The sequence below is a fragment of the Onychomys torridus genome, chromosome 12, assembly GCF_903995425.1.
Source record: "Onychomys torridus chromosome 12, mOncTor1.1, whole genome shotgun sequence".
In the NCBI taxonomy this organism is placed as follows: domain Eukaryota; kingdom Metazoa; phylum Chordata; class Mammalia; order Rodentia; family Cricetidae; genus Onychomys; species Onychomys torridus.
The window spans coordinates 35090179-35104180 of record NC_050454.1 but is presented as its reverse complement, the minus strand read 5'-3'; the positions used below and the strand labels follow the sequence as shown (position 1 = coordinate 35104180).

The following is a 14002-nucleotide window of genomic DNA, read 5'->3' as shown; positions in this document are numbered from 1 at the left end:
TACATAGAAAGACCCTGTCTCCAAAAAGGAAATGAAGGTGAAGACAGGAGCCATCTTAAAGCCAAGGATTTTTACAGTTTTTTTTTAATTGCCCTAAAATACTTCTTAAATGTGTTATTATTTTTCTCTTTTAGATCAACTTCTAGCTGATCATCAGAGGACTTCCGTTGTTGGCAATAAAGTCAGGAAGGGCAGACTGGAGAGATGGCCCAATAGTTAGGAGCACCTGCGCTAAGACCATCGCTAAGGGCAGACCAGGTAGCCTGTGGTCCGTCGCATGGCTTTAGCCTTTGTTTATTTTATATAACAGGCATCAAAGAGAACTTGTTGGTCTGGAAAGATGCTCAGCAGTTTAGAGGCCTGGCTGCTCTTCCAGAGGACCCAGATTGGATCCCCAGCATCTACACGGCAGCTCACAACTGTCTGTAACTCTAGTCCCAGGAGATCTGACAACTTCTTCTAGCCTGGAGGTGGGGAGGAAGGTGCACACATGTGGTACAGAGTCACATGCAGTATACACAAAATAATAAAAAAATTTTAAAATAAAAAACAGAACTTCTCCTATGCCTGAAACTGTGCTAAGCATTTTACAAAAATTCATTCACTTAATCCTTATTAAGATTCATTAAGGACTGCTAATATCCACCTTGCATGTAATGATTCTAAAGAACAAAGACACTATTAATTTACCCAAAGTATTGCAAAAGCATTTTTAATAAAGCAGGACCCACAGGTAAATTTATTTTATACAGAGGAAAAGTTGAGATCTAGTAATCCACTCAAAGTCATCCAGCCCAAGGTACATAGGCAGCATTCCCAGCCATACAAGAAAGAGAAGATGGCTCCAGCCACCATGTTGTGCCCCAGGCTACCAAATGAGTGAGCTCCTCAAAGGTCTTCATTCTGGCCATCATGGAAGAGCATATGCGAAAACACAGATGCTCAACTGGAAAGGCTATTATGGCAAGTGGATAGTGTAACAGACAGAGAGCCACTCAATACTAGGTAGCTGTGTGCCCTTGGGTTAGTGATTTCAACTTTTCTCTGTTCTGGTTTCTTTAGCAGAAGAAAACTGGGCATCACACACACACACACACACACACACACACACACACACACACACACACACACGTGAGCAGACTATAAGCACTACATAAATTCTTGCTGTGATCGCTGCCCCCTCAAGTCCTACCGAGAACATGAAACACAGCCCCAACTTATGTCCCTGTAGCCAACAGCTGGGCCACCACTATTGCCCATCCCTCAGATGGAAGACTCTCACATGGAGGCTGAGAGCAAACCCTCAAATATGAGCTATTTCATTTCAACATCCCCCCTCCACCCTCAGGTGAGGGCTGCTTGTTCATTCCTTTATCCCATTTTTCCCTCTGGAAAAGGAGGGTTGGGAGTGTCTGCCCTGAGGATTGACAGCAGAGAACACCCGAAGTTGCTTCTAGCCTGACTCCAGGGTCCAGTGCCAAAAGAAAGCTGCATAGCACAAAGCCTAGGTGCTTACTGTGGTCCAGCTGCACACCGAGCTACATCTCCATGCATACATGGCTCTCATTACCTCAGTTTTGCCTGTATAAAACTAGTGTTAAAATACTAATTTACCACAAATAACATTGTTACAGCACTCCAATCGTGTGCTGTTAGAAACTATGTGAAGAACACCAGGCTATTCCATTCAGACAGAGAGCAGCGCTGCACACGTGAATTCTTAGAGTGAATCTCTTTACCTGAATTCAAGAACACGGATGCTCTTGTATCCTGGTAACCCTGTGAATGCATTTTCAACCTGTTAAGAACATAAAAAGAAAGATGACAACTATGTAGATTATGTGAAAGAAGATTTCAAATGCTTTGACGAGCAGAACAAAAAGCACACTTGCATCTTACATTTATCAGAGCTTGTACACATAGATAAAAGCTTACACTGTTAGAAAATAGTGTCTATCACAATACCATCATTGTTTCTTTTTCATTTTATCTTTAATGATTTTAATGCATTTTAATTTGATTTTTAATTTATAAAAAGCATACTTCTTACTAGTTAAATCAACATTTTCCTCCTTTTGTGTCAAAAGTAAAAAAAAAAAAAATTGATTTCAAAAGAAGCTATAATAGTATTTGTATAACAGCATTTTTAAGTGTTACTGTTCCAGTTGGAAATCTGGCCCCAGCAAACACCCTGGTGGAGTCAAGTGTCTGTTTCCTCTAAGTGTGATTGTGTCTGAGAGCGTCTGTTTCCTGTCCCCACACCACAAGAGAGCTAGAAATACACTCAGCATTCAAAAAGAGTCTACAAGGCCCGAGTTACCCCCAGAAGAGACTGGTCATCACAAAAGAGATTAAGAATCCATGGGCAGATAATTCTTCTGGTTAAAATATCAATTTATGAGCGTCACATCAGTGAGAGATGGTTTTAATAACCAAGTCTTTAAAGTGCAGACACATCTGTCCATATGAGCCCAGTGACAGAAGACAGAAAAAGTATGCCGGACTGGGAGTCTAAAAATAATCTAGTTATATAAAAATATGTATATAAACAAAATTTAACATTTAAGCCATAGTAATTCCAAAGGTGGCGCACCAGATGGACAGGGCCAAAACAAGAAAAGTAGAAACGTTAGGGAACTTCAGAGACTTCTCTGGGAAGATGCTTTTAACCACAACCTCATGAAATCAGGGGAGTAGCATTTTTTTTTTTTTAATCGTGGTTCACTGCAGATCTTCTTGTTTTAAAAACAGAGAATTCAAGGAACTGTGGCAATGGTTCAGTCAGGAAAGTGCTTGGCCTGAGTTTGACCTCCAACATCCACATGCAAAAGTCTGTAATTCCAGTGCCGGGTAGGCAGAGACTGGAGGACCTCTACCTGAGGCTTGCTGGCCATCCTGAATTGTTGAGCTCCTGGTTCAGGAACTCATCTTGTCTCAAAAATTAGAGTGGAGAGTGATTGAGGAAAACACTCGACATCCATATACACACTCACACATGTGTAGGTACTCTACACACATGCACATACGCTCACACAGATGTGTGTGTACCTCATACACAAGTACATACACATACCAGTAAAGGAGTCACATCTATAAAGCGTTTGCCTGTATAACTTGCTTTGTTTTACTCTTTGAGAGGGAAGAGTAAATACTTGCAGGATAAGAGCAGATAGACATCCCAGAAGTAAGAATCAGAAGTCCAAGGCTGTGCATTAGCTGGCCAACTGAATGTACACCAGCTTTCCTCTGTGGAACTAAGACTGCCCTGCCTTCCACCACATCAGCCTGAATATGAGAATAAATGTAGCCAAAAGCATCCCATAAACTGCAAAATGTCGTTATTACCAAGGGAACCTAGGCCTGGGACTGGGCATCTCCTGGATTCAAACATATACAGGTATTCTAAGTCACCATATGCAGTTAGCTACTGTACAAAGATCTAGTGCAAGAAACTATCTCATTTTTATCAGCACCCACATTAGGATCAGGGACAAGTTACTGAGTAACCACTATATCTGGTGCTCTGCAATTTAACTTGGAATCTTTGAAGCACTACCAAGACATGCACATTATCCTGATTTTATAAATGAGAAAACGGAGATGCTAAGATGGCAGCTCATCTAGCCAGCATCACATAGATGCTTTTAACCCATCCCTCATAATGTCGGGGAGTAGGATTTTTTTAAACCCTTGGTTCACTGAAAATCATCCTGTTTTAAGAACGAAGAATTCAAGGATGGTTGTCTAACACTGCCTTCCATATTTTGCCCACTGAACTACATTTCTCCTTCCTTTTTCTCCTGCCTCATGATACATTTGAAACTGAGAAACTCATTAGTGTCTGAAGGAGTCTGTACGGGATGAAGGAAGGACCACTTTGAAAAGCAAATGGACAGCTGAGGAGATGGTTCAATGGGTGAAGGGTTTGCCATGCAAGTATAAGGACCTGGATTCAAATCCCCAGAAACTGACATAAGACTTGATACCATGAGGAGCATCTGTAATCCCCATGCTGCAGACAGGAGGTAGAAACAGGAGGATCCCTGGGAGCTAGCAGGCCAGAAAGACTGATATGCACATGATCAAACAACAGGGACCCTGTCTCAAACAAGATATAAAGCAAGAACCAAAAACTGAGGCTGCCCTATGATGTCCACATGCATGTTGAACTGTGCACACATACATACACACACACACACACACACACACACACACACACACACACACACACACACACACACACACACACACACACACATACATGCACACGCACATGCACAGTCAGAAGACTTGGTTTTACATTCTGTTCACTTAGAGGCTGAAATAACCATGAACAGGTTCTGGATTCCTGAGCCTCACCTAAAGGTGAAGATATTTAGCTGCATCATGATGGGCAAACAGTTGACAGCAGCCTGTAGAAGCACTGTAGAGACACTACCTTGATAGTGTGCCTGCCTTCCTCCGACCCTCCCAGGTATCATCCTGAGCCCTTTCTGTTAAACTTGGTATGGCCTCAGGTTTACCATGCTCTTGCGCGTACGTGCGTGCTCACTTCTATCCTCATAAAAAAGAGTTATGGTGTCTGAACCTCATCCCTTATAAGCAGGCTTCCACTTCCCTGTCTTCCAAGGTTATTTAGGAGACAAGGGAACAACCTGTGTGACTCTACTGTGAAAGGAGAGAGCTGAAGGGGCTGGTTTAGTTTACAGTAGATAGAATGGCAATTTCCTTCAGGACATCCCGAGAAAACACACACAAGCATACATACACAACAGAGAGAGAAAGAGAGAAGGACAGAGACAGAGACAGAGAGAGAGACAGACCAGACAGACAGAGAGAGACAGAGAGTACCTTCCAAAGAAATAATTATCAGAACACATGTCACTCCAGGTCAGAAGATGAAAGTGGTACAGAGGCTAGCCAGAGAAGGAAAAGGGGGTGGCTCATGGTTGGCCCACAACATTCATCAGCTTCATATTACCTTAGTGGCCACATATCTCATAAAGTCATTACAGAGAGGACACCTTTCAGAGTGTCTATTAGATTTTTTTTAACTCTCCAGTTATTCCTGCACTTGTTTACCGAAACACTGAGGCGTATTAAAGGTTCCTAATCCAGGCAGTAGGACCAGACAGCCGATTCAAGACAGTGTCTGATGCCAGGTGGCCACTGGCCTGGCTGACATTTCTCCCACATGCCATACAGCTCTGCAACTTGGCTGCACAGTTAGGAAAATGGATTGTCTGGCCTACACTCCTCCCCATGTCTGATGGCTGCAATGATGCTATTTGGCTGACAGATGCATATTTTTATTTCCCATCTGGACACAATGACTAGGGAAGGAAATTAAGCCAAGGTAATGGAATTAACAAACTTGGTCAAGGAGAAGCCAATCAAGTAGAAATGGAAAAGAAATAAACAGGAAGAAACGGGGTGCCTGGTTATCACATAGAAAGGTAGATGACATTCAAGGAGATTTTACGTAAGAACAAAGTCACACTAGAAAGGCACCAGGTGTGGCTGATGTTTAATGGAAGAATCCAGAGTTCAAATTCTATCCAGAATTCTTTCAGAAGGTAAGTAATGGCATGGTGTAATACATGATTATTTAGAAAAATCCCTTTAAAAAAATCTCACCAGAGCCAGAAGACAGAGACAAAGGTATTTATTTCCCACATTCCCTCTAGGGCTTCTCAACTTTGCACACACTTACCTGTGAGTTGCCTACTTAAAAGTGTTCAAACTAAGAATAAAAAAGAGTAACGGCAAAGGACACAGTCAACAAGACAAAGCGACAGCCTACAGAATGGGAAAAGGTCTTCACCAACCCACATCTGACAGAGGGCTGATATCCAGAATATATAAAGAACTCAAGAAATTAGACATCAAAATGCCCAACAGTCCAATTAAGAAATGGGCTATAGAACTAAACAGAGAATTCTCAACAGAGGAAGCTCAAATGGCTGAAAGACATTTAAGGAATTGTTCGGCATCCCTAATCATCAGGAAAATGCAAATCAAAATGACTCTGAGACACCACCTGTCAGAATGGCTAAGATCAAAAACACTGAAGACAGCTTATGCTGGAGAGGATGTGGAGCAAGGGGAACTCTCCTCCACTGTTGGTAGGAATGCAAGCTTGTACACCCACTTTGGAAATTAATATGGTGCTTCCTTAGAAAATTGGGAATCTATCTCCCCCAAGACCCAGCTATACCACTCTTGGGCATATACCCAAGGAATACTCAATCATACCACAAGGGCATTTGCTCAGCTATGTTCATATCAGCATTGTTTGTAATAGCCAGAACCTGGAAACAACTAGATGTCCTTCAACTGAAGAATGTCTAAATAAAATGTGGTACATATACACAAGGGAGTACTACTCAGCAGAGAAAAACAATGACATCATGAGGTTTGCAGGCAAATGGATGGATCTAGAAAAAGTCATCCTGAGTGAGGTAACCCTGACTCAGAAAGACAAATATGGTATGTACTCACTCATAGGAGGATACTAGATGTAAAACAAAGATGACTAGACTGCTACACAACTCCAGGGAGGCAACCTAGAAAACAGGACCCTAAGAAAGACACAGGGATCACACAATGACAAAGAAATGGATGAGATCTACATGAATAACCTGGACAACAATGGGAGTAATGAAGGGCAAGGTTCGGGGGAAAGAGAGCTTAGGGGAGCAGGAGATCCCAGCTGGATCAAGCACAGAAAGGGAGAACAAGGAATAAGAGACCATGATAAATGAAGACCACATGAGAATAGGAAGGAGCAAAGTGCTAGAGAGGTCCCCAGAAATCCACAAGGATACATCCTCTGTAGACTGCTAGCAATGGTCAAGAGAAAGCCCGAACTGATGCACTCTGGTGATCAGATGGCCAAACAACCTAACTGTCGTGCTGGAACTCTCATCCAATGACTGATGGAAGTGGATGCAGAGATCCATGGCCAGGCCCCAGGTGGAGCTCCAGGAGTCCAATTGTCGAGAAAGAGGAGGGATTGTAAGTGAGTGAATTGTTGAGACAAAGATTGGAAAAAGCACAGGGACAAATAGCCAAACTCATGGAAACACATGAACTATGAACCAAAGGCTGTGGAGCCCCCAACTGGATCAGGCCCTCTGGATAAGTGAGACAATTGAATAACTTGAACTGTTTGAGAGGCCCCCAGGCAGTGGGACCAGGACCTGTCCTTAGTGGCTATTTGGAACCTGGGGCCTATGCAGGGACACTTTGCTCAGCCTAGAAGGAGGGGACTGGACTTGCCTGTACTGAATCTACCACGTTGAGTTGAATCCCCAGGGGAGTCTTTGCCCTGGAGGGTATGGGAATGGGGGGTGGACTGGGGAGAAGGCGGGGGCAGGAGGGGGGAGGATAGGGGAACCCATGACTGATATGTAAAATTAAAATAAATTATAAAATTTAAAAAAGATAGTAATGATGAAATTTAAAGAAATTAAATCTAATGTTCTCTCCAGGGGAAAAAAATGATAAGCAGTTCAGAGACATTCATTTCTCCAAACACTGACAAGCTGAAATAAATCAAAGCATAGAACCTGCTCTTCCTTAGCTTCAGTGAGTCACAAAGAGCATTTACTTGTCAATGGGTAGAAAGATGTTTCTATGAAAGAGTTGACCTTTCTCTGAACTTTTCATGACAGTTTATGAAGTGGCTAAGTTGCAACCCTCAGAAGCTAGTAGATGGTTAGCTTGGATCCTCAACTTACTTTCAAGCAGTGTTGTGGTTATGAGAAACTTAAGCCCCAACAAACAATCATGTTATCTAATCAAATGAACCACGCACACGGATGATGCTTGTTTCCTATAATGCACATGTTTAAAATAAGTAAATAAATAAAAATTTCTTATAAAGACGTCTAAAAAAAGTCACCCACCTCTGAAACAAACTCTTCAACGAGGAGTTGGTAGAGGACACTGGAGGGGTCCCGCAGGTCTTCACTATATTGCTTCCCCAGAAGTTGGATGCTGAACTCAGCTATCTGCTCCACAGCAGGTTGTGCGGGTAGAGAGATATAGGGTGGCTATGTTAGTGAGGCATCAATAAACCACCAAATAAGTAAATCAATGAATATATATATACTTTACAACTTGGTATGTTGGCTTGGGAACCCTTTTGGTGATCTAAGGAATTCCTTTGGGAACCCGTCTTAGCTAGGGTTTCTTATTGCTGTGAAGAGACACCATGAGCATGGCAACTCTTATAAAAGAAAACATTTAACTGAGGTGGCTTACAGTTTCAGAGGTTTCATCCATTATCATGGCAGGACATGGTGGCATGTTGGCAGACATGGTGCTGGAGAAGGAGCTAAGAGTTCTACCATCTTGATCCCATAGGCAATAGGAGGTGAACTGTCTTTAACACTGGTATTGCTTGAGACCTCAAAGTCATCCCATAGTGACATCCTCCTATAAGGCCATATCCACTCCAACAAAGCTTCACCTCCCAATAGTGCCACTCCTTTTGGGGACCATTTTCTTTCAAACCACTACAGAATCCAAGTTCCAAATTTTATAATACTTTCCCAGGTTTCTGTAATTTTTAATAGCTGCATTTTTCCCTCCTAGGTATGAGTCATCATCTCCAGTTCCTGTTGGTGATACCTCAACATTGGCAGGTATGTTTTTGCCTTTATTCATTTATATTTCTTAGTTATTGAAGACTTAAGACAATTTTTCAAAGAGGTATATGTTTTTAGCTCACATGTAAAAAATATTGTTTCTTTTTCTATTTGCATATTATCCAAGAAAAAGAATTCTTTTTCACTTGGTTCTTGATATTATACTGTGAGTACTTTAAAAGTCAGAATGTAGCTTAAAACACGATTGTGACACATGTTTTACTTTAAGACAGACACTTGAGTTGAAGGTAGAAACTTTGTGCTGTCACTTTGTGATACTTGACCCAGACTTTCCCAGTATAAGGATTTTCTGACACATCCTGGAATGTAGAACATCCCTTTGAGCTCTGTATTTTTTTTTTAAGTTTAAAAGATTTTCATTATTTTTTTAATTTACACTTTTTTAAATTTAAATTTGTTTCTCTCTCTCTCTCTCTCTCTCTCTCTCTCTCTCTCTCTCTCTCTGTGTGTGTGTGTGTGTGTGTGTGTGTATCTGTATGCAATGTGTATGTATGTGCCTGAGGAGGTCAGAAGAGGGTACCACATCAAAGACAGTATCAGATCCCTGAGCTGGAGTTACAGGCTGCCTGATGTGGGTGGTAGGAACCAAACTCGGGTTCTCTGGAATAACAGGAAGTACTCTAACTGTTGATCTGTCTCTTCAGCCCAATGTTCTGTATTTCTTTCTTTTTAAATTTTAAATATATTTATTTATTAAAATTTTTTTCATTTTACATACCAACCCCAGTTTCGCCTCCCTCCCCTGCTCCCGCCTCCGCACCTCCCTCCCACTCTACCCCCATCCACTCCTCAGAGTGGGTAAGGCCTCCCATGGTAGTCAACAAAGTCTGGCATACCAAGTTGAAGGAGAGCCTAGCCCCTCCCCATTGTATCAAGGCTGTCTGTATTTCTTGTAAGTTAGTCTTTTCCTCTCCCCGTCTCTGTCTCCTCTCTTACCTCTCTCTTTCTCCATTCCTTTCTTCTTTCCTTCTCATTCTCTCTTCTTTCTTTTTGCTATGGATTGAACCCAAAGGCATCTTTCTAGCCCTTATTATTTGTTTTTAATTTTTTTTGTTTTTGTTTTTTTTGAGACAGGATTTCCCTGTGTAATAGCTCTGGCTATCCTAGAACTTGCTTTGTAGACCAGGCTGGCCTCAGACTCACTGAGATTCACCTGCCTCTGCTTCCTGAGTGCTGGGATTAAAGATGTGCATCACCTGGTGCCCTTATTATTTTTAATAAAATTATAAACTTCTTTGGGTTAGACATTTTGAGCATCTATAAAAATAGAATGGCATGATGTAGCCCACTTTGATGATTGTTAATAATGGTCAAGCTGCAGTTTCATCAGTCTAGTATAGTCATGCACTTCAGTGTCTGTCCCCTTTACTAACTAGATGGCTCCCTAGAAACAGGAACTTTCTTTCTGTATCCTGGCATCTATACTAGAGCCTGACACACCAAACAAACAAACACACAAACACCAGAAGACAAACACTTGTTTAGTGAGTCCTAATTAATAAGATTGTAGGAAGCCTCTCCAAATGTCTCTTGAGTTTATAACTAAAAGAAACTTCAACATAAAAAAGCAAAGGACTTACAAGAATGACTTTTGAAGTAAGGCTTTAATTCCTAACTTGAATTCAGGCTTACTCAAGGACTAATGTCATGTGTGTTTTGTCTTAGGTGCTGTTCCCAGTGCTTTATATCCAGGGGTGGCCTCAGAGAGCAGTGTGGTGTCACCAGAGGAGAGTGTAAGTCCAGCTCTGTCTTGTTACTTTCTAACATGGAGGATGGGGGTTAACAGGATTTATTCCATTTCTAGACTGCACAGGACTTCACACAGTACATGGTTCTAAAAAATATGAATTCTAAATCCAGTCCATTAAGAAATCCAATATCCCCCTGAAGAGCTGAACAGGTCTGTTATCTTGGTAAATTTTTGATAGAGGATTTCTGGGAAACTCTCATGGTAATAAACATGTGACCTTCTAATCCTCAGTAGATTGGGCCTTTTTAGAGAGAAAGGAAGTGGATTTTATGGGGTTTAAAATCCTGGAAGTGATCACACCTTTGAAATAGACATTAACAGGGGCCCATCTACTAATAAGGCACTTACAGATGAGGTCCACTACAAAAGATTCCAGGGTAAATAAAGGATTATACCCTGCCAGGCAGATGGAAGCACCTTACTGAAGTTGTGTTAAGTTCTGGGTTGGGAGATGGCTCAGTGGAGGGAGCACTAGAGGTGCAGGAGCAAGAAATGGAGTTCAAATCCCCAGGACCCACATAGAAAGCCAGGCCGCCATCACAGCTCACCTGTATCACCCTCACAGAGGGCCAACCAAGCATGGCAGCCTGATGTATCACCCTCACAGAAAGCTAGGCAGGCATGGCAGCCCTCGAGAATCATCACAGGAAGGCAGGTAGCCATGAAGCCTACCTGTATCACCCCCATAGAAAACTAGGCAGCTGGACAGCCTGCCTGTATCATCCACATAGAAAGCTAGGCAGCCATGGAAGCCTGCCTATATCACCCTCACAGAAAGGCAGGCAGCCATGGCAGCCCACCTGCATCCCAGAGCTGGCTCCTTGGCTAAAGCTGGGTTTTATCAAAAACCCTCCCTCAGTAAGAACAGTGGAGAGCAGTTGAGGAAGACACCTGCCATCAACCTCTGGCCTCCCTACACATGCTCGTGGAAACCTGTATACACACAGGCACATACACTACACACACACACACACACACACACACACACACACACACACACGAACACTGCATACACACATACACACAACATCCCCCCCCCCCCAATTCTAAATTTAAAGAACTTAAGGGCTCACTGTGTCATGACTGATTTACTAAGGAGCAAACTATGAAGACATTCTTCAGAAAGGTGAGGTTTGGTTACTGTATACCCTCTGTTCTTAGTGTGGACGTTATAACTGATGTGAAATCAGAAGGGGGAGTTCCACTTGGCCTCCTCCCTTCCCAGGCACTTAGTAAGAATTGTAGTAACTTGGAATCCCTTGGGTAGATGGATGGCCAATTCAATACTCTGTGTGTATACGTGTGTGTGTGTGTGTATACATGTATGTGTGTGTGTGTACATGTATGTGTGTGTTGTATGTATGTACGTGTGTGTGTGTACGTGTGTGTGTGTGTGTGTGTGTGTGTGTGTGTGTGTGTGTACATGTATGTGTGTGTAGGTTGGAGGACAATTTATGGGAGCTAGTCCTTCCCTTCCACCATGAGGGTCCCAGGGGTTGGACCTGTGTTGTCAGGCTGGGTGGCAGGAGCCTTTACTTGCTGAGCCATCTTGCATAAATCAATACTTTCATTCTAAGCACAACTGTATCCAAAATAATCTAGTCTAGAAAAATCACATTTTAGTAAGTAGTGACTAGTGAGCGAAGTGATGTTATAGTTCTGAACTTGAGGTATGATTTAGATATAGAAACATTTATAAAATGATATAGAAGTTATTGTCATGGAAATGAAGGAATTATATGTAATCAGAGAAGTAATATCCCAAACAGAGAAGAAGCACATTTGAACAATTCATAGACTCAGTAGGAAAATGAAGCACAGAGAGGCAGAGATCTGTCTGCAGTACATACCTAGTTGCAGGATCACTCAGCCATACGTTAGCTCTATTTTCAATCTTGAAAGAACTTCCATGCTGCTTTCCAAAATGGCAGTACTGACTTACGTTCCCAGTAATGGTGTCTAAAACCCTTCTCATCCTCACCAATGTCTAAGTTTTTTTTGTGGTTTTAGTCACAGCCTTTCTAGCGAGGGAGAGATGGTAGTTTTAAGTTGCCTTCCCCTGATAATGATATCATCAATTTTTCATACACTTGGTCAATATTTATGTATTTTGTTTAAAGAAACATCTATTCAGTTGCTCAGCTTTTAAAGTCAGATTATTTCATTTTGTCACTGTTAAGTTGGGTGAGTTCTTTATAAACTTTGAATATTGATCCATCATAAAATGTGTAGCATGCACATATTTTCTCCTGTTCTACAGGTTGTTTCTTCTCCTGGAATATTTCTCTCTCTCTCTCTCTCTTTTCTTTTTGAGACAGCATCTTCACTCTGTAGCTCATGTAACTCACTATGAGGCCCAGGCTGACCTTGAACTCATGGTCATTCTCCAGCCTCAGCCCCCTGACTATGGGAATGTAGATATAAACTACCATACCAGCTTCTTGAGTGTGTGTGTGTGTGTGTGTGTGTGTGTGTGTGTGTGTGTGTGTGTGTGTGTGTGTGTGTGTGTGTGTAACTTCTGGGATTGAACCCAGGGCCTTGAACATGTTAGTCAAGTGTTTCCCAGCCTGACTTAGGTTTTAATGTTACAAAGTGCAACAAATTTGTTGTGGTTTTGACCAATGGCAAATAATGTTTAAGAAATGACCTTTTGAAACTGGTGTAGTGTTATTACAGAATATTCCAAGTTATCTGAAAAGATTGTTGCTCTGTTACTTTTTCCCTAATACATATTTATATGGCAAGATTTTCTTCATGTTGCTTTCATTAAAATAGCATATTGTGATTAATTGAATACAGAAACAAACATGAGAATTCAGCCATCTTGCATTAAGCCAGACATTCAAGAATTTGCAAAAATATAAACAATGCCACTCTCCCAATATTTTCCAGCTTCACAGCATGTGTTGTTAATTTTTGCATGAAGTTTGCTTACTCTGTTGTTATTTTTATTTTTGAGACAGGGTGTCACTATGTAGCCTTGGCTGGCTTGGAGCTCACCATGAATACCAGGCTGTCCTTGAACCTGCCTGCCTCTGCCTCCCAGTGCTGGAGCTAAAGGCATGTACCACCATACCCAACTACTCTGTTTTGAAATGAATTAGTGTATTGTTTTCAAATGTATCTTTTGAAATTTTTGTTGGTAAATATTTATAGTTATAATACATATTAATAGAACTTTTTTGAGTTGCTGAATTATTTTCAAGAATCTAAAGGGGATCTTAGACCAAAAATGTTTGAGAACCATCCCTGTAAGCCATGTTTTGATGAAATTATAGAATATTCAACTATTTTCTTACTCATCTTGATAGCTTCCTATGGAAATGTTCTTGTTCTCCCTTGTAATTGTGTGCTGAAAGAATATACAAGTGTATAGTGATTATAACATTCACTTATATCCTAAAGGCCATTCAATTTACTGAAAAATTGAATACTACATAAAACATTATCATTAGATGCAGTGTCTGGGACTTTTAGGGTAATCAGTAAATATTTATTGACTGGACAAATAAACACTGGCATTTATTATTCTTTCTAAATCCAGATCAGCAATGAAATTGAGAAGGTGACTGACGGA

The 14002-nt window shown here is 41.4% G+C and overlaps 1 protein-coding gene across 1 annotated transcript in view; it reads right to left on the bottom strand.

The window, feature by feature from the left end:
- Positions 1–14002, bottom strand: part of Impg2 (interphotoreceptor matrix proteoglycan 2) — a 59843-nt gene that overhangs the window by 26799 nt on the left and 19042 nt on the right. The window contains exons 6-8 of the mRNA XM_036203434.1: positions 8355–8442; positions 7911–8057; positions 1740–1798 (exon numbers count right to left, since the gene is read on the bottom strand). Of these exons, the coding sequence (XP_036059327.1) occupies positions 1740–1798; positions 7911–8057; positions 8355–8442 (294 nt within the window). The remainder of the gene's footprint in view (positions 1–1739; positions 1799–7910; positions 8058–8354; positions 8443–14002) is intronic.